The sequence below is a fragment of the Mauremys reevesii genome, linkage group 8 (assembly GCF_016161935.1).
Source record: "Mauremys reevesii isolate NIE-2019 linkage group 8, ASM1616193v1, whole genome shotgun sequence".
Lineage (NCBI taxonomy): Eukaryota > Metazoa > Chordata > Testudines > Geoemydidae > Mauremys > Mauremys reevesii.
Window position 1 is genome coordinate 30,260,369 of NC_052630.1, and position 25,316 is coordinate 30,285,684.

At 43.0% G+C, this 25,316-nt stretch overlaps 1 protein-coding gene and 1 long non-coding RNA gene across 7 annotated transcripts in view; one reads left to right on the forward strand and one right to left on the reverse strand.

Annotated features, from left to right (window-relative positions):
- Nucleotides 1-180: 180 nt before the first annotated feature.
- Nucleotides 181-3,796, forward strand: FOXI1 (forkhead box I1). Its single transcript, XM_039483827.1, has 2 exons — nucleotides 181-810; nucleotides 1,781-3,796. Exons 1-2 carry the CDS (start codon nucleotides 240-242, stop codon nucleotides 2,332-2,334), a joined length of 1,125 nt encoding a protein of 374 aa, XP_039339761.1. The 5' UTR covers nucleotides 181-239; the 3' UTR covers nucleotides 2,335-3,796.
- Nucleotides 3,797-7,755: 3,959 nt separating this feature from the next.
- The window catches only part of LOC120369960, a 50,171-nt gene continuing 32,610 nt past the window's right edge, over nucleotides 7,756-25,316 (reverse strand). For all 6 annotated transcript variants that reach the window (XR_005583529.1, XR_005583527.1, XR_005583526.1 and 3 more), the window contains one exon: nucleotides 7,756-7,915. This is a non-coding gene — a long non-coding RNA (uncharacterized LOC120369960). The remainder of the gene's footprint in view (nucleotides 7,916-25,316) is intronic.

Here is a 25,316-nt window from a genome sequence, read left to right on the forward strand (position 1 = left end):
CAGTTGTAACTTTCAAATTTGGTTGATGTGACATAAATTACTGGCCTGGACTGCCAACATTCCAAAAAGGATATCTCTCTAATCTCCAGCCAGTCAGGGCAGACTGGGCGGAGCACGGAACACAAACCTAAACATTTACAGGTGCATAAGTACTTGAGGAAGGGCACAGGTGATGCACCTGTCTCAGGGAAGGACTAACACAGGTGTGTTGTAACTGGGTAGACTGCTAGTGCTAGATTATGAGCTCATTTGATCTGCAGACACAGTCTCCACCACGCTGCAGCCCGCAATTTCCAAATATTGGCCAGGAGCCTCCTGAGATGAACATCTATTATGAAAACTTTTTTCATCCACAGAACGTTCCTAGCCCACAACGACCAACAAACTTTGAATCTGGGGACTACACCACTCCCAACCCTTACCTCTGGCTAAATGGACCCTCCATTACCCCACCGTCATACCTACCAGGATCCAACACCAGTCCTTTCATCCCTCAGTCCTATGGGATGCAACGGCAGCTCTTGCCTAACATGCATGGTTTGGGGGGTACTGATTTGGGCTGGCTTCCTCTCCCTTCCCAAGAGGAGCTGATGAAGCTGGTGAGACCACCCTACTCCTACTCTGCGCTTATCGCCATGGCCATCCATGGAGCACCGGAGAAGAGGCTAACACTCAGCCAGATCTACCAGTATGTGGCTGACAACTTCCCCTTCTATAACAAAAGCAAGGCAGGTTGGCAGAACTCCATAAGGCATAACCTGTCTCTCAACGATTGCTTTAAGAAAGTGCCCAGAGACGAAGATGACCCAGGTACATTTTTGAAGTATTTTCTCTTCCCCCACCCCCCGCATGCTTGTATATATTTTGTAAAAAGACACAATGGGTCAGATTCTGGTCTCACCTCACTGTAAATCCAAAGTAATTCTGCTGACTTTGGCAGAGTTGCTCTGGAATTCACACCCATGTAGCCGAGATCTGACTCTGACCCACAGTGTAGCTAATGAAGCATGCCTGGCACAGAAGGCAATTTTTCTCTGCTGTAGGTTTTCCTGAATATTGATCAGTGTGCAGAGCACACATGGCTTAACAAGCACACAAGCAGTCTAGCTGAGCAAGAGACATTCACAGGCCATTTGGCACATTGTATGTGAATCAGTAATTAATGGAAATGCATTAAGACAAAAGGAAATTGTCAAAGAAAATTCATTTGCTTTATGGAGTCAACAACAATTCTCAAAAACAGGGAAGGGTTTTGTTTGTTTGCTTTGCTTGGTTTAAACAGTCAGCTTTTAAACTAGAAATAGCATCACTGCTTGCCTGTCCCCAGACTCTTGGCTGATTTTTTGACAGTGCTGTTCCTTTATTTATTGTTAGCCAGCAACATCTATTGGGACATATTTGAAGCCAGCTGAATGACTGTGTGTCACTGTGAGGCAAATCCTGCTCTGTCTAGCAATCAATGCTATGCCACTGACCCTATGGGGCTGCAAGGATTTGGTCCCTGTGCTGCCAACACAAAGGGTGAAGTCCTGAAGTTTATACTCAAGTAAAATTCCCATCAACTTCATTAAAAGTTTTACCTTGGCAAGAACTGAGGAGGATCTGGCCCAAAGCTTCAGCCTTTGCTGAAGACCAGGGACTTCTTTGCAGGGTATCAAACAATTGCTGTTTTTTATTATTATTTTTGTGAAGCAGAAAGATTGAGATTAAACCCAGAAGATCTATTCTTTGCTGCCTGTGTCTGTCTTTCTATTTAGAATCTGCTGGTCTCTTTTAACAGGAAAAGGGAATTACTGGACTCTGGACCCAAACTGTGAGAAGATGTTTGACAATGGAAATTTCCGTCGGAAGAGGAAAAGGAAGTCTGACATTGGATCCAGCACAGCATCTCTTGCATCTGAGAAATCAGAGGACAGTACCTTAAGTGGCAGTCCCAAGGCTGCCGAACACCAGGATCTCTTGGAAAGCTCCTCACCCGGAACTGACAGTTCACCTGACAAGAGATCTTCTCCGCCATCTTCCAGCAGCCCCTGCCTCAACAACTTCCTCTCCAGTATGGCCGCGTACGTTAATGGCTCTAACTCGGTGAGTCGATCCGTTCCTCTGGGACTCAGCGCTGAGCCCACTGACAAAATGGGACAGAATATGGTAGGCTTCAATTCATACGCTACACTTTCTAATATCCCCAGCCATAGTGGGGCAGAATGGTCTAATTCAATGGCTTCCAGCCATCTTGGCTACAGCAATTCAGTTCTCAATCAATTTAATACCCATTTCTACAGCAGTATCGGTGCAAATAACACCCTGTATCCTAGAGAGGGAACTGAGGTTTAAACAAGAAAGGATGAATGTGTAAGAGAGGAAGTGGTCAGTTGGTAGAGGGCTGCTGTTAGCCAGTCATCTCTGAGACCGACATTACAACCTACCTTAGCAGCTGAAAGTGAGAACCCCAAAACTTTTATCTAGGAGACTTCCTCATACCACAAACCACCACACCTTTAGCAGCTCCACTCATGACAGGCCAGGGACTGGAACAGCAAGGGTATTTCAGGTGAGCTCTGTGGGGCTCCGTCACTCTGCACTATTCAATGGCCATCCTTAATGAACTGCCAGTTGTCTTAGGCCTGGTCTACACTAGTAACTTTTACCTGTATAGCAATATCACATAGGGGTGTGATTTTCTTAGCGACATTTTAATATCTGCAAAAGCCCTAGTACAGATGCAGTTATATAAACACAAAAGTCCTTTTCTTAGTACAGCTCATTTCATCTGGGGAGCTAGTATAAGCTATACTGACACAAAAGTGCTTTTTCAGGTGTGAGCAAAAGATTTGACAAGCCCTTGGTTAACTAGACAAATGTTACCTCAGTATTTGTGCTATTCCCTAAGTGAATATATGGAAGTACTACATATGCTGAGGTAGCTATTTAAGGACAACCACTGTTCCTGCCTTCATCTATAGCTAAAGCTATTGGCCAAATTCTGCCATACTTCATGCCCCAGTGGGGCATACAACCAGGTATGAAGACAGAATGTGGCCTTTACGTCCATGGGCAGAAAATTCATCCAGAAACAAAGGGGAAATAACAAAAATTAGGGATGTTTACAGTCAGATTTCATATTTTCAGTTTTAAGTACATGCATAGGGTCAGATGCTGCTTATCTTATGGGCTCACTTGCAACCTAATGTCCATGGGCCTACTTATGTAAGAAAAACAGGATTTGTGCCATGCCATATATTTTACATACCTGAGTTTTCTGGAGAAGAAAACATGTTTGTTCCAGTGTAACACTAATGCTTGTACTGAACAAGCATCTGAACCTTGAGTGCTTTTGTATAGAAAGTCTAACGTATCACTGAGCTTCATCAAAGACTGCATCTTCCCCATGAATTGATTGCAGTTACTGGGGGAAGGGAACTGTTTACTGTACATTTGTGTTTTGTAAAAGTCAATTAAACAATTGTTATGTCCAGGTGTAAGTATTATTGAATAATGCTTCTTTTTTTCTCCTGATCTCTTAAAATAGTCTGCGTCTACTGTAGTCACACACAAAAATTCAAAGATTAAAGGTTTTGCACCAAAAGATGTTAATTAATTTCCACAACTGTATATTGTAATATACGAAACTGAATATTCTACAACACAGACCTCTTCAGCTATTTAGTTATGCTCTGGCAAACATTTCAAGATGTCTGAAGAAAGATTAATTTTCAATTAATATATTGTGACAAACACCCTACTGTGCCTTGATTTTTTTAATATGTACTTTGGTTGCAGTTTCAATATGGGACACCCACGGAAGTATTTTCAATAATAAAACATTTGTATGTAAGTGAGTGTGTGTGCAATGTACTTAACGAATTTCAAATGCTAGACTAGTAAAAATCAACAGTCAATAAGGGGAAAGTGAATTATTCTGATACTTTAAAAATTCAGCTTCATGGTGTTTTAACTTGTGCAGTATAACTTGAGAAACACATTATAACAGCCCCATAAGGTCAAATGGTTAAACAATTGTGTGTCAAAGCAACTAAAATTTGCATGCCTGAAGTATTATGCAAAGAAAGGCCACACATAGCCATTACCAAACAAGAATTGCTCTTTTAGCTTCTGCACTGGAGCTAAGAGATGCTAATCATTTAAAATTATATAAATTGCACTTATTTTCCCATGTACTAATTGTCCAAAAAGTTACCCACATTATATATATTTTTAGCATGATTTTCTGTGGCATTATTTGCATTTTTGTTTGTTTTTTAATAATAGGTTCAATTTTGCAGTCATCATGGTGAGATTTCACTTGGAATGAGCCACAGCTAAGTGCAACATTAGCACATTGAAATCTAATGCAAATAATATGCCCTGAAACACAGCTCTGGGCAACATTTTCTACAGAAATCATTGGTCTCAGTTCTGCAGTTTTCTGCAGAGTCATTCAGTACATGTGAAATGTGTTGGTGTTAGCATTAGGCTTTGGGGAGATATTGCATCATACAAACAGTCATCCAGAAACAGTCTCCACTAAGCTCTTCATTAAAATGAGAGAGAAATGATTCCCAGGGAGTGTAAGATGGGAAATGTAGGGCCTAAAAAGTGAATGCATGATAGAAGTACAAAAATATGCAGAGGCAGCATGATGGTGCTAGGCAGAAACAAAAAGGAAGATTCCAAGCCACAGAGAGCCATTCATTTTTATCAATCTGCATTGTCTAAAATAAATGAATGATTTCATACAGAGCCATTAGCCTCTGTATCATCAATGCCTCAAATCTGGCCCAGACTGGTATTAACCAAATATCAGTTGTTATTAACTGATAGCTATTTGGCCTATTTATAGTGAGATAGTGGTGTCAGCAGTACAGTTCCTTATGGACAGGAGCCTGGCTGCATCACAACTGAAACCCTTGTTTGGATTAGCAGAGTGGGCTCAAATCTGAATGCCTTCCCTCTTGTAGAAATATCAGGTCAGATGTTGAGGTATGATGAGCAGAAGGAGGCTATGCAGGGGAAGTTTGAACCACTGCTGCCCTAAATGTACTCATTTAGGAAGGAATAAATAAAAGAGCATTTCATTCTCACTGTAGATCTATTTTTTTTTAAAGAGAGGTATAAGAATATTTGCACTGACATTGTCAACCTGCAGTACTGAGAAACTCACAGGTCTACTGAATTCTTAATCAACAGCTGAAACATAGAGGAATGTGTTAATAGCGCCTGGCAGCTCTCATCTCACAATGATAACAGAACTATTAATACATTTCACTGCTACTCATAAATATACATTGCCTGCCAAGGTAAAAAGCTGTTATATTACTAAGTGGTGGTATTAAAAATACCAGGTTTTTCCAACCACATTATCACTGAAACTGCTCCCACCCTCCCCACTCAGATTCCCCATCTCCTCAGATTCAGACCCTATTTGCTGCTGAAGGAACACATGCAGGCATTTGTGTGACTCTGGGCAAGGGGGAGGGTGCGAGAGAGGTTTGCGGTAGCTTTGGTTTAATTTATTTGCCATATTTGATCCTGCTCTAAAGTGTGTGTTTTCCTCTGAAAAGTGAGGTTGCGTACATAGCATTGTGGGCATTCCGGTTTTTATGGCCCCTGCAACAGTTTCTTCTTTATTTACATGTAAAAAAGAGAGTTTTCCTATTTGCTATCTGCCCTGAAATTCTGGGCTTCAGCAGTCAAGTTTCCAGTCAATGTCTCATCATTCCCTCCTCCCACTGGCCACTGCTGCATTGCTAACATTCATGCAGGCTTGGGATATTCACTGGGTCCTTTCTGTGGGCTGAAAGTAGTGTAGAGTTTTCAAATGCTTTCAGAACTAACTCTGCAAACCAGTTGTTTCATCATCCAGAGAGTCAGTGCAAGTCTGCCTTGCATCAAGTCAATATGTTTTTTTGAGGAATCATTTCCACGATCTAGGGCTAGAAGGAAAGGGGAGAGAAGAGGCTGTTGGACACTTAGGGATAGGGAAGCTAATTAAGGAAAATGCATTTATGAGGACGAAATGGGCAATAATCATGGACCAAAAAAAATATTAGGATGCTTGTCATATCAGAGAACCTGGAGTCAAGTGTCCTGATGGATGTCTCTTCACCCTATCGTGCTACCACCACAAATGTTGCAAATCAGCTTGGTATCAGCTGTTCTGCTCCTGGCTCAGTGTCTATTCCATCAAAAGATTGGGGAGGGGGGACACACTGCAATGCCTCAGCAGCATGTACAGTACTCTACCAGTTACACACTGCTCCTTTGAAGCACACAGCAAAATCTGCAGGGATGCTTAATCAAAGTCCAGTATTATGTTTAGGAATTCAGAGATTTCTTCCCTTCCTGCCCGCAACCCTCCCTATTAGAGAGAGAGAGAGAGAGAGAGAGAGATTCAGCGCTTGCAAGAGTTAAGCAGCAAAAGTCACTGTGAATGTGCACTTCTCTGTCCAGCCAAACTAGGTTCATCAGCCAGATGATGGAGGATAGCTGATGACTGGAGGCTCCAGAGGATAGAGAAGTGATATTCTTTACTAACAAGGACTTCTTAAATTGCCTATACAAAATCAAGTAGTAGTAGTAGTCAAGCCATCCAAATCTACTCCTGATCTCAATATGGGGACAATGTATTCCAAGGGGCAATTTATTGTGTGTTGCTTATTTGTTATTTAAAATACTAAGTTTGTTGTGGAGCTTTTAGCTGGAGTTGGCAAGGCAGCTAAGGATCATTTTATACTGATGTTTGTTTTATTGGAAGTAATGTTTTACATAATCATGAGGGTAACTTTTAACGCTAATGAGAGAAGAATCCTGCTACTTGGTTTTATGATTTCGGACACATCAGTTCTTTGTAGGTCTGATCATCCCATGACGGTTTTGAGTAAAGATGACAAAATCTGCCACAAATATACAGATTAGGACCCTAGACATTTTTTTGCTCAGCAAACACGTGTGATTTTTGGCCTTTCCCCTGTAATGACTGGAAGTGATCAATGCATAAAGATATTGGCCACACACTCTCTGTAGGGAAGTGGAGAGACAAATGAGCTTGTGAACTTCCAGTGTAATGACTATTTGGAAATTGGCATTTATAGTTGATTTATAGAAAGAATGAGAGACTTTTGAATTTGTGTTGACATACTCTGGACTACATCTAGAATGCCTAATAAATAATTTGGCAAATATGTACTTCATTAATTTTAAATAGCTTTCCTAATGTGTTAGGGGACCCCCTTTCACTCCTCCTCGATGCAATTTTTTTTTAAAAATTGTAAGACAACATGCAACATGGCAGAAAAATCCTCTGCAGAGGGTGTGGGTTCTATCCATATCTGTCCTTCAATGCAACACTCAAGTGTCCAAGAATGTAATATCCCTAACAAAGCTAAGGAAAGTCAAAGACAGGCCAATTGAAGTAAACTTCTGCTGAATGAGGGCTCTCAAGTGTACGTTTAAGATTTGCATTTACCTGTAGGACATGCTGCAGAATGCATTGCTTTTCATTGCACACAAAATGGGTAGGAGCTTAAGAACTACTCTGTTTAAAGAAGACATTGATGGTGCAGTATAAGTACCTGAAAAGGATAATAGATTTTCAGCTCTGCAAACGTTCAGGTCACCATCAAAGAGCAATAGGGCAGAAGTATTCAGAATTACACTGTGTAGCATTTTTGTATGGATGGGACACATTATGAAATTTCCAATTGTCTAACAGTTTATTCAATGATTTCTTTGAAGTTTCATTTGACAAACATATCAGTGTTACAAATATAATTGACTTCTTCCCACTACCTATTCCAACCAGCAGCATTGCTTGCACCTGACAGTTTACAAACATCCTTGCACTTCTTTCAGTGGGAGCTGAAGGGAGCCTGTGTGATATGTTTCAGTTCTTCCCAGGCACTTCACAGACTTGTTGCTGTAAGTACAAATAATGGTATGTTGTGTGATGCTGGTTACCTCAGACACTGTTCTTAAACATCACTGAAAGAGTCTGTATTACTGTAGTATTGGAAGTTCTGCTTCTGAATCCATATCATAACTGGCACCCACCTAGGGTGACCAGACAGCAAATGTGAAAAATCAGGACGGGGGTGGGGGGGTAATAGGAGCCTAGATAAGAAAAAGACCCAAAAATTGGGACTGTCCCTATAAAATCGGCACATCTGGTCACCCTACACTCACCACAACCCAGTAAACTGGGATGTTGTTAGCTCCACCTCCTGCATGGACAGACAGCAAATTTTCCTGTACCCACCATAGGTCCAATCACACAAGGTGCTGAGGGCCCTCAGCTACTAATGAAACGTCTCATGAGGCCCTCAGTGCTGACTATCTGTCTAATGCATTTATAATGTACTAATAGCCATAGTATCTTGATGATCTTGCAATAATAATTCTGCATCCACAGTCTCAATGTATCTAGTTAGTTCTGTGACCCAGGACAGTGTGTGGTAATAGCCAGTTGCCTACAACAACTACAAACCCACAGAAGTTCCTTTCCTGAATATTTCCTCAAATTTGCATTTGCTGGAATGTCTGATCTCCCTTGCAACCTACACACTATTCCTTATCCTTTATTTAAAACAAAAAATAGAACAACATGAAAGCACCACTTGCCTGATCTAGTTGTACAAGACATAGTGGTAAATCCTGGACCATTCAGTAATGCAGATTTTCAGAGTATGGAATTTACTTCTCTTTACTGCTTTAACCAGCAGCACAATCCTTTGAACCTCATCCACTTCAGGTAGTACTAATCCTGGCTTCTAACAGAGACTTGCAATGCTGCTCATCACCTGTTTTGCTAGAAGGGCCTCTTATTCTATTCCATGTGTGACTGCTGGTCATTCCTCTGTTAAAGATTCCTGCGAAAATATTCTCTCACACAGGGCAGTCTGATCCTGTGATGTGCCACATGCCCCTAACTCCTGTTATGGAAATGGGGAAGCTCCGCTCCTGGAAAGAACAGGCCAAGGTTGACCTGTTACTGAAAACTACTCCATGAAGGCAGGCCCCAGAGCCTGCGTGGAACTCCATTGACTTCAATGGAGCCCCACATATGAATAGTAGCTTGCTGGACTGGGTCCTGAGGCAGTGATTGCCTGGATTAACTGCTGGATGATTTTCATGATTTCATTTTAGAAGAGTCTTAGTTTACACTCTCAGATGCCTCTCCATCTTACTGGGCAGCTTTCTCTGCCCAGATAATCACTGTCTGTCTGGGTTGACCTTCCACTTGGCACATTTTGTAGCCTGTTCCCTTTAAAGTCTATTGCTATACATTACACTTTCCACAGGGAAAGCAAGAAAGTTGATTTTACATTTTGCAGACAGAACATTACTGGATCTCTCTAGAATTTTAAGCTAGTTGTGGGGTGGTTATGTAGACTTGTACACATTAATAACACAATTTTGTCTTAACAGGGTCTGATTTCCAACTCAACCTCCCTTTCTTATTTTATCAGTTTTTGTAGATTCATAGATTCCAAGGCCAGAAGGGACCAGTGTGATCACCTAGTCTGACCTCCTGTATATCACAGTCCACTGAATTTTGCCAAAATAATTCCTAGAGCAGACCTTATAAAAAAAATCCAATCTTAATTTCAAAATTTTCAGTGATGGAGACTCCAGCATGACCATTGATAAATTGTTCCAGTGGTTAATTATTTTCACAATTAAAATTTTACATCTTATTTCCAGCCTGAATGTGTCTATCTTCAACTTCTAGCCATTGGATTGCATTATACCTTTCACTACATCCACAACTACAGATATAATTTTGTGCCTGCAATTGATGTCAGACACCCAGTATTCTTACTGTGCCCACATAATCAGGCAGAGATGTAACTCAAGCGAACTTTGCGGGGGAGCGGGGGAGGAAAACCCATGGTTTAAAAATCTGGCTTTCATATTTATTATTACTTTTAACATCAAAACCAATTGGCTATCACTATTGTTTAAAATGTTCTTATTGCTGCAGCTGAGCAGTATGATCCGAGCTGATTTTTAAGTGTAACAGTCAAGGTTATTTATGTTGCAGCACTGTTGTCACAGAAAGCAGAAGTGCAGTGCACCAGAGTCCCTTTCCCTTGTTTGATTTATCCCAGGATTCCTACATTCTTCCAAATTACAATGTCCTGAAATTGTTGCCCAGTTTTCTTTCAGATCCTCTGCTTGGTTTCATTTATCTCCTAATGTTAGCTCTAACTATGGAAGTTGGATCTATGGAAATTCACTATTGCTAAAGTGTTCTGTTATGAGCTATTCAAAGCAAATTCTCCTGAAGACAGGCAAGTGTAAGGAAGTATAAGGAAGCAGAGCTATGCAAACTCAAAACTCTAACCTTATTATTGGAGCTAGCATATCAAATTTACTTGCAATCTGTTCAAATCACCCATTACTGTTGGATCTGTCTCTTTAAAGCCTTAATTGGTTCTTTTAGCTGATCATCAGATTGTACCTCCAGAGCAAGTTATTGTTTAATAAATTATTATTCATTTATTACTTTCCAAACCATAATGGACCATACCATCTACACTTCCTTCAGGTTTCTACATCATATGCTATAATCACAAGAGATTTCACTGGCTAAGGTTTGGTCTACACCGCTACACACTCCTGATTGACATAGCCATGCCAACTTGGCTGTGGCTGTCCTGGGGGTAAGTTGACAGACAAGTGTTTCCTTCACTGTCGCTATTGTTGTTCAGAGAGGTGGTATTCCTGTACTGAGAGATAAGTGGGTGGGCTGCATCTACACTATGGGGTTATGCCAGCATATCTGAGGCAACATAGCTATGCCAGACAGTCTCCATTGTGTAGACATGCCCAAGTAGGAGTGGGATGGATCCATGCTTGTAGTACAGACTTGAGAAAAGATGCTATAGGAAGTAGCCCATGAAAGCTTATGCTCAAATAAATTTGTTAGTCTCCAAGGTGCCCCAAGTACTCCTGTTCTTTTTGCGGATACAGACTAACACGGCTGCTACTCTGAAACCTGCTATAGGAAGTGACAATGATGAATCAGCAGGTAATACTTTTCTCTCCAAGTCAGAAATGTCAGTGTGTGAGCGTTGGAGGATGATATTTTAGACAGTTGAAGGTGACCTCTGTTAGAGGAGATGTAAAACTACACTCCTGATCACTCTTGGTCAATTAAAAATCCTGTGGCACTTAGAGTGGAGTTATTAACCAGAACATCCTGGCCCAATTCCAACTCATTGAACTGCAGCCTAGCTACCTACATTCAGCCTGCACATTCAAATGGATACAATATTCTTCTTAACTTCCTGTTCTAAAATGGCAGGCAGCATTGCTTTTTGCTGTTTAATGGCTAATGAGATGGCAGATGAGGTGAGGAATGTGAATTACTTGAATGTCATAGAAATATAGGAATTACCAGACAGGATCAGACCAATGGTCCAGTCTGGTATCCTGTCTCTCTGACTGTGGCTAATGCCAAATGGTTCAGAGGATGGTGCAAGAAACTCTGCAGTACCATTTGTAGAATCATCACTGTCAGCTTACACAGTAATATTTTGGGGATACTTGGAGATAAAAAACTCTATAAATCCATTTTATTCATAGGCAAATAGTTTCCACAAACTACATAAACAAAACTACTTGGTACGTGTTCTAAATACAAATTGTTTCACAATACAAATACAGACCAGTATGAATGCCCATTCCCCAACCTGACCAAGGCTCTGAAAGGCTGGTAAGTGGTTCTCAATTCCTATTCCCGCACCTGCAGGCCACTTGTGAAGAGTCCAAAAGGTGTTTTGAAGCAAGCTGACTGACTGCAGGATGGTAGAGTTCCCTCTGCTAGGGAAGTTGCCTGAATTTTGTGTTTTATGTTTTTTTATTTTACAGAGCACACAACTCATAGGGCAGATAATGAAGACTGTGTCAAGCCATCCAAATCCCTCAAATGGAATGAAAAAGACAGTAGTCTTTCTCTCCTTAATCTACGGTTAGGTCACTGTCCTGAACCATAATCAGATCATCTCATTCAATTCTTCCCAGCCAAAAAATCTCTCCTGCCTTCTTGCAGGAACCATCTCCAGAGAGGGATCTCTGTTCCTCCAATGGAACTGTGACAACTTCCAAAAGACTCACCTTGCATTTTGCTGTGACAATGGGAGTTCCTTTCTCAGACCTGAAGAAAACTTTGTGTAGCTTGAAAGCGTGTCTCTCTCACTAACACAAGTTGTTGCAATAAAAGATATTACCTCACCCACCTTGTCTCTCTAATATCCTAGGACCAACATGGTTACAACCACATTGCATATAGGTCAAGCAGGCAATACTCTGATGTTGAGGTCAAATTCTCAATGAATTGTCTTAAGCGGTAAACAGAGCTAACATTTGGGGTTGCTGGTAGTTTCAGTCTATAGTAGTCAGCAGAGCTGCTGTAACTGCATGCCATTCTATGGGGGTGCTTCTTTGCACTTGAGAACCTGGTTTGGTGACTCTCAGTGTCAGCAAGACCAGCAGTTTCTCTTCTTCATGGGATGTCAAGACAGTAGCTAACCACCCAGCAGCAGAAGCAATCTGCTCCTTGCTGTAATTACATAAGCTTTCTGGCAACTTTACGCTGACAGCAATAAGCTAAAGATACTCAGGAGCTGAAATTGTGCCATAGGGAAACCCTTTCTTTGACTCAACAAATGTCTCCCGGACATTACTTCATGTTAACCTGGTGCACAGCTTCAATATATGGCTAGATCCATCCCTCTCACAGTGCATGGCCACAGATATAGCAATCCACCCAAACCATGGCCTTCTGAATGCAGAACAATAAGAGATACAAAATGTTACATTCATTTCTCGCCAAAGCCTTTGGAGAGATTTGGGTTTTCTGCTGCAAAGTGTCGCACGCTCTCTGAAGGCACATGAGGGAGCCATCTGATTAACCATCTATGCAGACTCTGGTAAGATAATACCTTATGTATCAATAGCTTTCTTATTCTGTTCTTTGAATCAAGTGTTCTGACATGAACAGCTTATTGTTCCCTAGTTCATGCCAAGATCTATATGCATGAAGACTTGCATGCAAACCGGGCTAATTTACTATGTTTTCCTCCAATGAGACGGGGGAGCATTCGTTTATGATTTAGCTGTACATTTTTCTATGACTAGGGCAGCTATTAAATGATTTATGGAAGCAGTGCTAAGAATGCCAATGTGATAAAAAAAAAGTTCAAAAAGGTGGAGCAATATCCCAGCTTCCCCGTCAAGTTGGGGCCTGCTAGTACAGAAATGTTAGTGGTCATCTTCTAAACAGGACTCAAGCCATTATTCTGGCTGTTAAACTCCTTTGGCTGGCTGCATTACACTGCACAAGGGCAGCATTTCAATTGTAGGTATAGTCGTAGGATCCAAAGCTGAAGTCTCTGTGCTGTCAACCACCAAAACGCACAGTCCAGAACTCACAGCTGAAGAGAAGGGAGGGTCAAGGTGGCTTTAAGTCACCTCTCTGCCACCCACTTCTGGGCTGCTCTAGGGGTCAGAGCAGCCCCCCATCATAAACTAGGCTGCTGTGAGAGCTGTTCTAATTAGTGCTCTTCCGTCCCTCCATGGGCTGCTCTGCAGCCTTCAACAACTGAGAATCACCATAGCTGGCTCAGACTTTGGACTCTGCCTGTGCCAAGACAGGCTGGGGTCCTTGGTTCCCACACAGAGTAGATTCTCCCCTGGCCCAATCTGCAGGCTCTTTACCTCCCAATCCGACCCCGTATGCTTATATGATACTCTCTCCCCTACAGTATAACAGAAAATGGAAACCTTTCCATAGGATTTTTTAAGACCAGTCTTTATAAGTGAATAGAGATTTGTATCCTTGTTATAGAATTCTATAGGCTGGTTTAAAAATAAAGACCTATTGCATGGATCTCATTTTCTGTGAAATTCTAAAACACTGGTCAAAAAATCCAATACGTTTTTATTCTCAATAAAACTCTATTGGTTTCATCCCATCAAATGTACAGAAAGCCATCTTGTATGTATTGATTTACACTTCTGAAACATGTCACACAGATCACATGAGTGTCTGGCTCCCATCTCATACTGTGAGCTCTCTTACAAACACGTGAGGTGACCTCCACCATGGGCTGTACAAGCCCACCCAGAACCCACCCAGAACCCTCAGTAATCACCAGCAAGGCTAGCCCATGCCTGCTGCAACAGCGTCACTGCTCCGGTCCCAAAGCTAGCCAGATTAAAAGTATGTCTACATGAGTGGGAATCAAAGCCTGTGATTGCAGCAGAGACATTCAGTGATGCTATATAATAACTAACAATAAACTGGTCCCTTCCACCAAATAACCAACTCCCCAGTAACAGAGAAAACTCAGACTGTTCTATACGTGAAGCTTTCCTTTCCTCAAATACCCTCTTCCCCCAGTCCCTGGGAAAACGCATCTGGACATGCTGCAAGATCCATCTTAACAGATCTGGGTTCTGGAAGAGCAAATTCCAAATGCAAGGCTTCCTGGAGGATGCTCTGACAGCAGCCCATTATTATCTGACTTTTGCACTGAACTCACTTGTGTCCAGTATGGCATGTGGAAAGAGGTGGACTCTCAGGACACCAGCTTCTAAACCATTTGGGAGTTTAATAGTCCAAACGAGCACAGAGTTCACTCAGAAATCCAGTGCAGCTCTTGTAGTGCTAGTGTTATGGTTGGTTGGTGGTTGATACGGTTTCCCACAGTATTCGTGCCGGCAAGTTAAAGTAGTATGGGCTGGATGAATGGACTATAAGGTGGATAGAAAGCTGGCTAGATTGTTGGGCTCAATGGGTAGTGATCAATGGCTCCATGTCTAGTTGGCAGCTGGTATCAAGCGGATTGCCCCAAGGGTTGGTCCTGGGGCCGGTTTTGTTCAATATCTTTATTAACGATCTGGAGGATGGCGTGGACTGCACCCTCAGCAAGTTTGTAGATGGCACTAAACTGGGAGGAGTGGTAGATACTCTGGAGGGTAGGGATAGGATACAGAGGGACCTAGACAAATTAGAGGATTGGGCCAAAAGAAACCTGATGAGGTTCAACAAGGACAAGCGCAGAGTCCTGCACTTAGGATGGAAGAATCCCATGCACTGCTACAGACTAGGGACCGAATGGCTAGGCAGCAGTGCTGCAAAAAAGGACCTATGGGTTACAGTGGACAAGAAGCTGGATATGAGTCGATAGTGTCCCCTTGTTGCCAAGAAGGCTAATGGCATTTTGGGCTGTATAAGATGGGGCATTGCCAGCAGATTGAAGGACATGATCATTCCCCTCTATTCGACATTGGTGAGGCCTTATCTGGAGTACTGTGTCCAATTTTGAGCCCCACACTACAAGAAAGATGTGGAAAAATTGGAAAGCGTCCAGCAGAGGGCAACAAAAATGATTAGGGGGCTGGAGCACATGACTTATGAGTAGAGGCTGAAGGAACTGGGATTGTTTAGTCTGTAGAAGAGAAGAATGAGGGGGGATTTGATAGCTGCTTTCAACTACCTGAAAGGGGGTTCCAAAGAGTTCTCAGTGGCAGCAGATGACAGAACAAGGAGTAATAGTCTGAAGTTGCAGTGGGGGAGGTTTAGGTTGGATATTAGGGTGGTGAAGCACTGGAATGGGTTACGTAGGGAGGTGGTGGTGGAATCTCCTTCCCTACAGGTTTTTAAGGTCAGGCTTGACAAAGCCCTGGCTGGGATGATTTAGTTGGGAATTGGTCCTGCTTTGAGCAGGGGGTTGGACTAGATGACCTCCTGAGGTCCCTTCCAACCCTGATATTCTGTGATTCAATTGCTTTGCTGGGTAAGTGCCCCACTTGTTTCCAAGTAGCCCCCCAGATGGAGATTCTGTTGTAGTTATCTAATCCTGAAGTGAAAAAGGCCTGGGCAAACCTCAGGTCATCGGACACACATGCCAAAGTGTCATTTTTGTCTACAGGGACTACAGAACACCCAGCTCTAACCTCAGGTTTAACTGTACCCTTGACCTGTGTAGACCCTGCTGTTACCCATACCAAATGCCCTCACAGACAGGCGGGCTGATACGGTACTTACTACCTTTCCTGGTTCTTTCCCCCATACTACTGATATCATGTGCATCTTATCTAGATTGCACTTCCCCCCAGCTAGCCCTCAGCCCAAACCCAATGTCCAGCATGCAGTGCATCATCTATTCTACTGCACTGGCAAAGTCAGGTGTGATAAAGGCACTATTTCTTCCATAGTGTTTTTCATAAGTAGATCTCTACATACATTACAAAGGAAGTATTGTTATCCCACTTTACATATGGGGAAACTGAGGCACAGAGAGGGAATCTGACTTGCCTAAGGTCACCGGATAGGCCAGTGGCAGAGCCAGGAATAGAATCCAGGTCTCGTGAGGCCTATGCCAGTGCTCTGTTCAACATGCTAGAAGCACCTCACACCACATTTCCCTGTTACTCTAAGCATATACCCAGCTTGTGGCCTGCTCTGCATACAAAATGGGGCTAGGTTAGCCAATGGTAAGGCAGCCAGTGTTCTGGGCCCACTGCTTTTCATGCTGACTAGCATCACCTCATTGTTACCTTGTGCTCTCCCTGTTTGCTGTCTCCACATGCTGTCCATGTTCTTACATTGTGAACACGTCAGGACAGAGGTTGTCTGCTTGCTGTCTGTTTGTACAGCACCTAGCATAATGGGATTCTGGTTTATGATAAGAATCCATGAGGGCTACTATACTAATCACACTTGTGGTGAAACCGGTGCAGCTTGGATGTAAAGAAGCCTGGAGAGATACAGCCCTTTTGCTCCTCACATGAGGTCATGGACACACACACACACACACACACACACACAGCCATGTCTTTTGAAATCTGATCACTAGCACCTGACTAATTACAAAATAAATTTCCTCCAGTCCAGGCTGACCAGTTAAATGAATTCAAGGTTAAATTCACTTTTACTGATAAGCCTGCTCCTTAACAACCACTGCACTCATTGTGCCATCATCCCAATCTGCCCTATTTCCAAGGGCTGGCAGCCAGCTGCTCGGAATCTGTTTAACATGGAACTTAGTCACACGCTGTCCATCATCAGGAAAATATTGTCATATTAAGATGCAAATTTCTCATAGAAAGAAACAAGGGCTGTGCTGGACCAAACTGGAGCCAGAGAGACACTTAACAGATGGCCCTTTTCCAATCACTGCTGCCAGTTGTCTCTGAGCTTTGATTCTATCATAAACACTACACTACATAAAGGGCGGAGTGGGTTGGGGTGCGCAAGGGACACCTCACTCATGCACCTCCCAAGATCTGCTCCATGTTACTGAGCTGTAGACTCTGCTATCACACTGTCTTTACATATTATCTGAGAACAAAGCAGGTGGATATTCCTATGTGCCAGATGAAACAGGGCATTGTGGCTCAGAGGTATACGTCCAAACCTCCATCCTAAAGTCCTGGGCCCATTGCAATCAAGCATTTGCCATGAGCTTCAGGAGGCACTTGATTGGTGTCAAATGCACTGTAAGAACTAGATGGTGCTGAATACAAGCAGCTCCTATTCATGCAGTGGGACTGAGGGATGCTCAGAACCTCCGATAACCAGGTCACTTTTATCTAGGGCTATAAAGATGGATTCATACATTTTGGGCATCCCTGTTTGAAAACATTGACCACCATCAATTCCCTCATCCTCTCTTCCTCCAGTACATCACAGTTAGATGACCTGGCAAAATCCAGAGAGGAAAACAATGTGGTTGGGAGGTAGGTATCTGGCAACAGCATAGGTGCAGTGTTACTACTGAAGTACACTATCCTGTAGTCCTTGAGAACTGGGATTTGCATATGTCCTCAGGCTAGAACTTCCTGTTTCCTGGCCTATGTGACACCCAGCTAATTTGCCCAGTTTATATCCTGATGCATAGTGAGAGATACAAGAAGACCAGGCTCTGCATCACAGTTATATTTTGTGTGTCCTTAGTGGTTCTGAGGGGTTCCATTACACATTGGATGCAGTGGAGCTTGTACAGAAAGGGGATGTACAACATGTGACTGTTGCAGTTGGAGAGCATTAAAATCCATCTCCCTGTACAAGTTACATGAGGACAAAACAGATCAACTGCAGGTCTTTATTGCAATAAGCCATTTCTATTTATCTATCCTGTAAGAGATGAGTGAATGCAAATATTGTAACTGTGTGCATTTTTGGATGATGGTATTTATGCAAATACAGATGCAAATTAAGCATGGCCTTTTGGCCCCTGGCAAGTAACTAATACAGCCCTGAAGAGTTGGAATCCCTCAATCTACAGTAGATCTGGACTTTTTGTTTTTGTTTTTAATCAAATAGTCTATTTAACATTCCTTACCCTGTACAGGGAAAAAATAAAAAGGTCGTAGCTGTGGCAAACCTCTTGATGATAAGTGATAATATGAAAATGAGGCAGTTATGAAGGCTGCAGAAAGTGCAGGTCAGGCCACCTAAACAAAGGCAACGAGAGATCCAGTGTCCAAGCGCAGGGAAATTCTGGAGCACGAGGGACAGAGAAGATCTTGGTTGTGTACAGATTAATCCTTTAATGCCTGCTAATATTTCCTTGTTGCCATGTGGGACAGGTGAAGCTGATCCTCTTAGTACCAGTGGACTGGTAACCCAAATAGTAACTACTCAGGTGGAAACAACAAAAACAAGTGGGCCTGAACCAAAATCAGGGATCGAATTCAGAGCTCTAACTTCTCTCTCCACAAAAAAAACAAACCAAAAAAACCCACAAAAAATGCCCCACTCTGGAGTTTCCCAGATTTGTTATATGTTTTTTATTATTATTATTTTGTTTGAGTCAGGGTCCCACAAATGAGTGACACTAAGGCCTGGTCTACACTAGGAGTTTATGTCGAATTTAGCAGCGTTAATTCGACTTAACCGTGCACCCATCCACACCAGGAAGCTAATTAGTTCGACCTAGAGGGCTCTTTAGTTCGAATTCTGTACTCCTCCCCGACGAGGGGAGTAGCGCTAAATTCGACATGGCCATGTCGAATTAGGCTATGTGTGGACGGAAATCGACCTTAGTAGCTCCGGGAGCTATCCCACAGTGCACCACTCTGTTGACGCTCTGGACAGCAGTACGAGCTTGGATGTTCTGACCAGCCACAGGAAATGCCCAGGGAAAATTTGACACGCTCCGGCGCTTTGTGGATGTTCTGCAGGACCGCAGGCAGGAGGACAGAGCCCCTCTGCACTGTATCTGCAACTGCCCTCCTCCGCCACAAAGTCCCAAACCCCCCTCACCCAAAGTAACAAGAAGGAGGGGCCACAGGGGCCATGAAAACTGTCACTGCACCCCTGCAGAGTGCACAAATACAAGAAGGCTCTCATTCCCTAAATGTTGAGAAGTCCTTCCCTTCCTGGCTCACCGAAGCCCCAATCCCAGTGTCATCCCCTAACTGTGTAGTTGATTATTAAAAGCAGTTTGCTGTTAATTACTATTTCCGTCAAGTTTTTCTACAGAAGACTGTCTGTGAAGGGGGGCGGGGAAGGGGGTTGTTAATTGCATAGGACAATCACCTTTACCAGGGTACAGACATGGGGGCAGGATCAACAGCAGGTCACACACACAGTGCAGTCAGTAGGTACCCTGGTCGGTCTGGGAGGTGTTTTCCATGTTCTGTGTGGGTGGGGGGTACGTGACTTTGTGGCATGGGAGGGCGGTTACTGAACTTATGCAGCGGTCCTTGTCCCGAACCACAGAGCCACGCAGCAGGGGAATCTGTAACCATCCTCCCCTGCCACAAGGTCACGTAGCCCCCTCACACAGAGTCCCGAAAAGGAGGGATGGCAGGCTCTGTTGAAACAACCAGTCCGGCACTGCAGACCGCTCTAGGAGCAGGAGCCTGTCATTCCTCGAGTGTAGAAGCAGTGTCAACATCACTGCACACCCTACCCACCACAGTCTGCATCCCTGTTTCAACCCTTTAACGCGAATTCATTAATAAAGAAAACGTTGTTAATTAACAATGTTCCATTAACTTTATTTTTAAACGTGTGTTGGAAGGGGGGAAACGTGGTGAAGGGGGTATGTAACCACAGAAGAAAGTCAACAGTAACTGAAGCAGGGGCAGGTTCAGCTTCTCTGTAAAGAAACTGAACAGTCACAGGTTACCCTGCTCCCTGAGGAACCTAGCTTTCAAAGCCTCCTGGATGCACAGCACTTCCTTGAGACGTCCGAAAGCACGTTGAATGATGACAGTACCCAAGACCACCCTTGACACATTTTTCCCCCCAGCATGCATTGTGGGGAAATCCCAGAATTCAAATGGGCAGCGGGGACTGCGGGAACTGTGGGATAGCTTCCCACAGTTCACCGCTTCCAATGTCGACGCTTGCCCCGTTAGTGTGGACTCACAAAGTCAAATTAGTGTCCTTAGTGTGGACACACAAATTCGACTTTGTAAGGTCGATTCCACAAATTTGAATTAAGTTAAATCGAACTAATCTGGTAGTGTAGACATACCCTAAGTGAATTCAGCTACTTCCTGAATGGTTCATCAAATTTGGGCAGAGTGAACGTTCATTTTAAAATTAAAGTGCCTTCTACCTGACTGGGATGGCAAACCCTGAGAGGGAGAGAAGAGGTCAGTTTCCATACTGACTGCCACATTTTTCTCTCTGCTGTGATTGCACAGCACAGTGTAGTGATGTGTTTTTAAATGTCTTGTTATGATTTGTACTGAGGCCACCAGTACATAGAACCAACAGCTGAGCAACTTTATTGTTAACCTCATCAGGGCCACCCAGAGGATACAGAGGGCCTGGAGTCTTCGGTGGCGGGGGGCCCACACTTCAGCAGTAATTGGGGCGGAAGGACCCCCCCGATGCCGAAGACCCGGAGCAGAAGGAGCTCCGGGGGCCTGGGCCCCACGAGACTTTTCCGGGGCCCCCGGATTGAGTGAAGGACCCCGCTCCAGGGCCCCCAAAAAACTCTTGTGGGGGCCCCTGGGGGGCCCGGGCCTGGGGCAAATTGCCCCACTTGCCCTCCCTCCCCCTCTCTGGGCGGCCCTGAACCTAATAGCTGGAGTCTGGATCTTCAGACCACACGTGAGAATGACATTTCCTGCTTGTTGTGCTTGGGGGCCAAATTTCAATGGGCCTGTGTTTTGCCCCTATAAAATACCTGCATCTATTTTGTGTGCACAAAACCTTGCATTTGATTGGGGGATACATTTTGCAAGCAGTCTCACCCACAGTCAGTGATGCATTCAAGCAAGTGATTACCTTTCAGCAATCACGATGTTCCATTCGACTTCAGTGGGTCTAATCACGTGATCAAGATAAAGCACATGCTTAGCTAGATGAGGGTAAGAGTGTTAGAGCCTTGCAGGGTCCAGCCCTATTTACACAAGCAGTTCGACATTTATGCATGCTAGTCTATCCAAATGCACAAAATACCATTACTGTTCCTCAGCAAACCTTCTGGAAACGTGATTTGATTCTTTGAGCTGCAGGTTAAATTCTTTGACTGAGGATTTGGAGCGTATAGATTTGGACTGGATAGTGGCAGTGACTGGGGGCTCTCCAACAACAGGATCACACCACTATGCTCTACTCTCTTTTGGCACCAGTCAGTTACAGTGCTTCCCTCCAGCCCCGTGTATATCCAAGCAACACAAGGGCATGCGGCTTCACCCTCTCATGCAGGAAGAGCAGGATGTTATTCCAGCTTGCAAGGGCCTGCCCTCCAGAACATCAACAGCTGTAGCAGGATGCATTAGCAGTTAACATCGTACTTAATAGTCATTTATTGCTGCCTCTATGCATTTTGTAAATAATGCTACAACTTTTTTCCCCTTTCCAGGATGTGATACCGATTAAGTCACTTTAAATGGGGATGTGGCTGACCACTATTAGCTCAGGCCTTTCTATGTGCTTTGTGTCACATACAGCCAAAGTCAAAGAGAAACCCAGCAGCACCTGGCCTCTCTGTAAGGAAACTCTGTAGTACCTTCTAAGTGACTTTGAAAGAACACATTGCAAAATCCAGCTCTTTTTGTTGCTTCTAAAACACAGCTGACCATAATATGGTTTCCAAGATGACAGCTATTAATATACCAGGTTTCAGTAAATCCTGCTTAGGCAAAATTACTGTGCTCTGCTTTTATTCTTTTCTGATTGAACAAGACACTCTTCCTGGTAACCATGTAACTGGCTGTTAATATATAATACCCACGGAAACCAATTCTAGTCTTCCTCTTCATTTACAACCCCCCAATGGTTGATTCACATGTGATGCAACTAACTAGATAATTTATCACCATATTTTAAGAGAAAACATTCACATTCTTTAATAATTACTCCCTCACAAGGAAACATGGCTACAGCAAAATAGTGACCCAGCTATTAGGACTACTTTTCCCAGATCACCACATGCCTAGGGTCAAAGGTCACAACACATTCTTAGGTATAAAAGGCACCAGTTTCTGAGCAAGCATTATGTGGAGCTGCTAACTCCCAAGAACATACCCTGGACAAGTCCTAGCTCTCAGTGGCTATTTTATTGTAAAGCAGGTTACTACAACAAGCAATGAAGTAAGGTATCTTTCAGCCATCACTATTTGTATCTGGGATACAATTTACAAGTAACCTTGCAAATATTTCTTTTCCCCCAGAAGTCACTCTCTTTACTTTTAAAGTTCTCTTTAATGCTACAATGTACTCTCTGATTCAGGGCGAGGCTTTCCTGTTGGAACACTGTCCAGAGCACCCCCAAACCCAAAGAGATATTTGCCATTAGGAACAAAGCCACATGCATGCATTCTTGCTCAAGCAACTCACACAGAGTGGCCTGTGTTTCTTATCCCATGAACCCATCTCTCACCTTAGTCAGGCAGTTGCTGGACACGGTACTTATAAACATCCCTTTTAAATCTCTATTTAAGAGCACAAGGTAACAAGGCTAAGGGGCTTATATGCATCACCCTGACCAGAAGAAAAGAGATGGCAATATCTCAGCCTTGCATCGCATAAACTTGTAGAAGCAGAAGGAATTAGTTTGAAAAATGGGGTAAAAAATTTCAAATAACTGTCCAACAAGTGGCAAACTCAAGCAGTAAAGGAGGTTCCCTCCAGCTTGGCACCATTGCTGGGCGCATTCTCTCCCCAGCCCAATAATTTCTTAAGAAGCGTTTTATATGGATCCCAGTATAAACACGCTGTTCTTGAACATCATCAAGGTTGTTAACGCCTTCTCCCCTCCAGTTCTATCTTTCAGACTCCAATACCAAGAGAGGAAAGAAAAGGTGGATGATTTTGAGAAATCACCTTTTTAAAAAAAATCAATAGGAGTTCGCTTGACTGGCAAAACCCCGATGAGAGCAATTAGGGTTTCACATTTGCAACTACTTAACTACCTGGAACCATTCTTGCAAAGTTCAGTGTTTAATTGTCTGCTGGGTGCTTTGTTCTTACATTTTAAGGGGATTCTTGTGCATTGATTATGGAGAACGGCAAATGATCTTTGGTATGTTATAAATGCAGTCTGATATATTGTACTTTACATGCAAGGATATGAAAGCGCTTTACATAGCTTACTTTAAGCTTCCCTGCCAAGCCCCCTCCCTTATAAATTATGCATTTACCTGCATTTTACTGATGTGAAGATTGAGGCATAGTGATAGTGACACGCCTAAAGGCACAGAGTAGGTCAGTGCTGATTCTTATGACAGAAGTTGTTCAAAATACAGATTAATATGATCGTATATTGTCCAAATTCTCACATGTTCAATTAGTTAAAAATAAATGAGGTCACAACCTTGCATACTTTAGTATTATCCAAATTCTCCATGGTTATCAGTATGGAAACATTGGATCATGGTGTGATACCAAGGAAAAAATCCAGACCTTTTTTATATGCTCTGCTATTACTGAACAATCAAAATTAAAAATCAAATCAATGTACAATTAGACTTTCCCTACATGGTGTTAACCTTCAAAGCAGCAGAACATTCTTGTGCTTTTAAGCTTTGGCCATGTCTACACTAAAGAGTTTACAGTGGCACAGCTGTACCAATGTAGGTGCGCCTCTGTAAGATCTCCCATGTAGCCACGCTGTGCCAATGGGAGCATAATTAAACTTCCCCCAATAAATGGCAGTAGGGTGACCAGACAGCAAGTGTGAAAAATCAGGATGGGGGTGGGGGGTAATAGGATCCCATATTTAAAAAAGGCCCCAAATAGTGGGACTGTCCCTATAAAATCAGGACATCTGGTCTCCCTAAGTGGCATTAGCTATGGCAGCAGGAGAGTGTCTCCTGCTGACATAGTGCTGTCTACGCTGCCACTTTTGTTGCTGTAACTTATGTTGCTCGGGGGGGTGTTATACCAACAAAAATGCTAGTGTAGACGTAGTCTCTCTTGGTAGAGATCTCTTCCAGGATGGAGCAAAAAATTGCACAATTAGACCAATTACAAAGTTCGCCTTTTAGGTCATTATATGGTATACAACTTGGGTCAAGACTCGTCTTTTAGTGGGACATGGTAAATAATGCTAATTTTCAATTATTTCCCACTAAGCCTTTAAAAATCCAACCAACGTGTTTCTGGAGATTTAAAACAAACGTGTTGGCACCAAAGTAGCAAGCGACCTTATACAAAAATCTATGCTAATGATTATGTAACAATAGAAGCGAGACTGGTGTCTCTAGCTGTACAGATGAACACGTCTTATAATTGGAACATTGCCATTATAGCATAACTTGATAGATCTTCACTCAGGACCACTATGAGTGAATTGAGTTGGAAGACGCTTAGTCTCGGAAACATCTTTAAAAAGAATTCAAGTTCTGACTCTTTTGGCAACCAATGTAAGAGGGAGTGATTGTGCACTGTGGTCAGTCTCTCATGGGCCTATGAATCTCTGCCTATGTAACAGTGGTTAATGAAGTAAGGAGAAAAGAAATCTGGGGAAAACACCCCTTCTCCTTCTGTTTTTACATTTTAATGGCATTACTAAGAAAGGGCTCAAGGTGGATTATTGCATGCTGGGCATTATTCAGCAGGTCACCTCTCTATATTAAGAATAAGAACAGCTGGGGTCATTTTGTATAACCCTATAAACCACATTTGACCCATGGTCTGAGCTCTGTTAACCTCTGCTTTATAGACTAAAAGACTGAAAAACTCCATTTTCCTCATCAAGTGAGCATTACATCTTTGCCTACCAACTCCTGCATCCCTCCCTGCTTAGTCCCCATTCTAATCCCCTCCTTCTGCCACCCATCCCAGTTCCCCCTTCCCATTCTTTTCTTGTGCTCATCTCTGTGCTTTCTCCTATGCT

Bases quoted from the DNA above. Each gene is read 5' to 3' on its own strand.
- FOXI1 (XM_039483827.1), top strand. From the start codon at position 240: ATGAGCTCATTTGATCTGCAGACACAGTCTCCACCACGCTGCAGCCCG. The intron at 811-1,780 runs GTACATTTTTGA...CTCTTTTAACAG, and splicing joins CAGAGACGAAGATGACCCAG to GAAAAGGGAATTACTGGACT.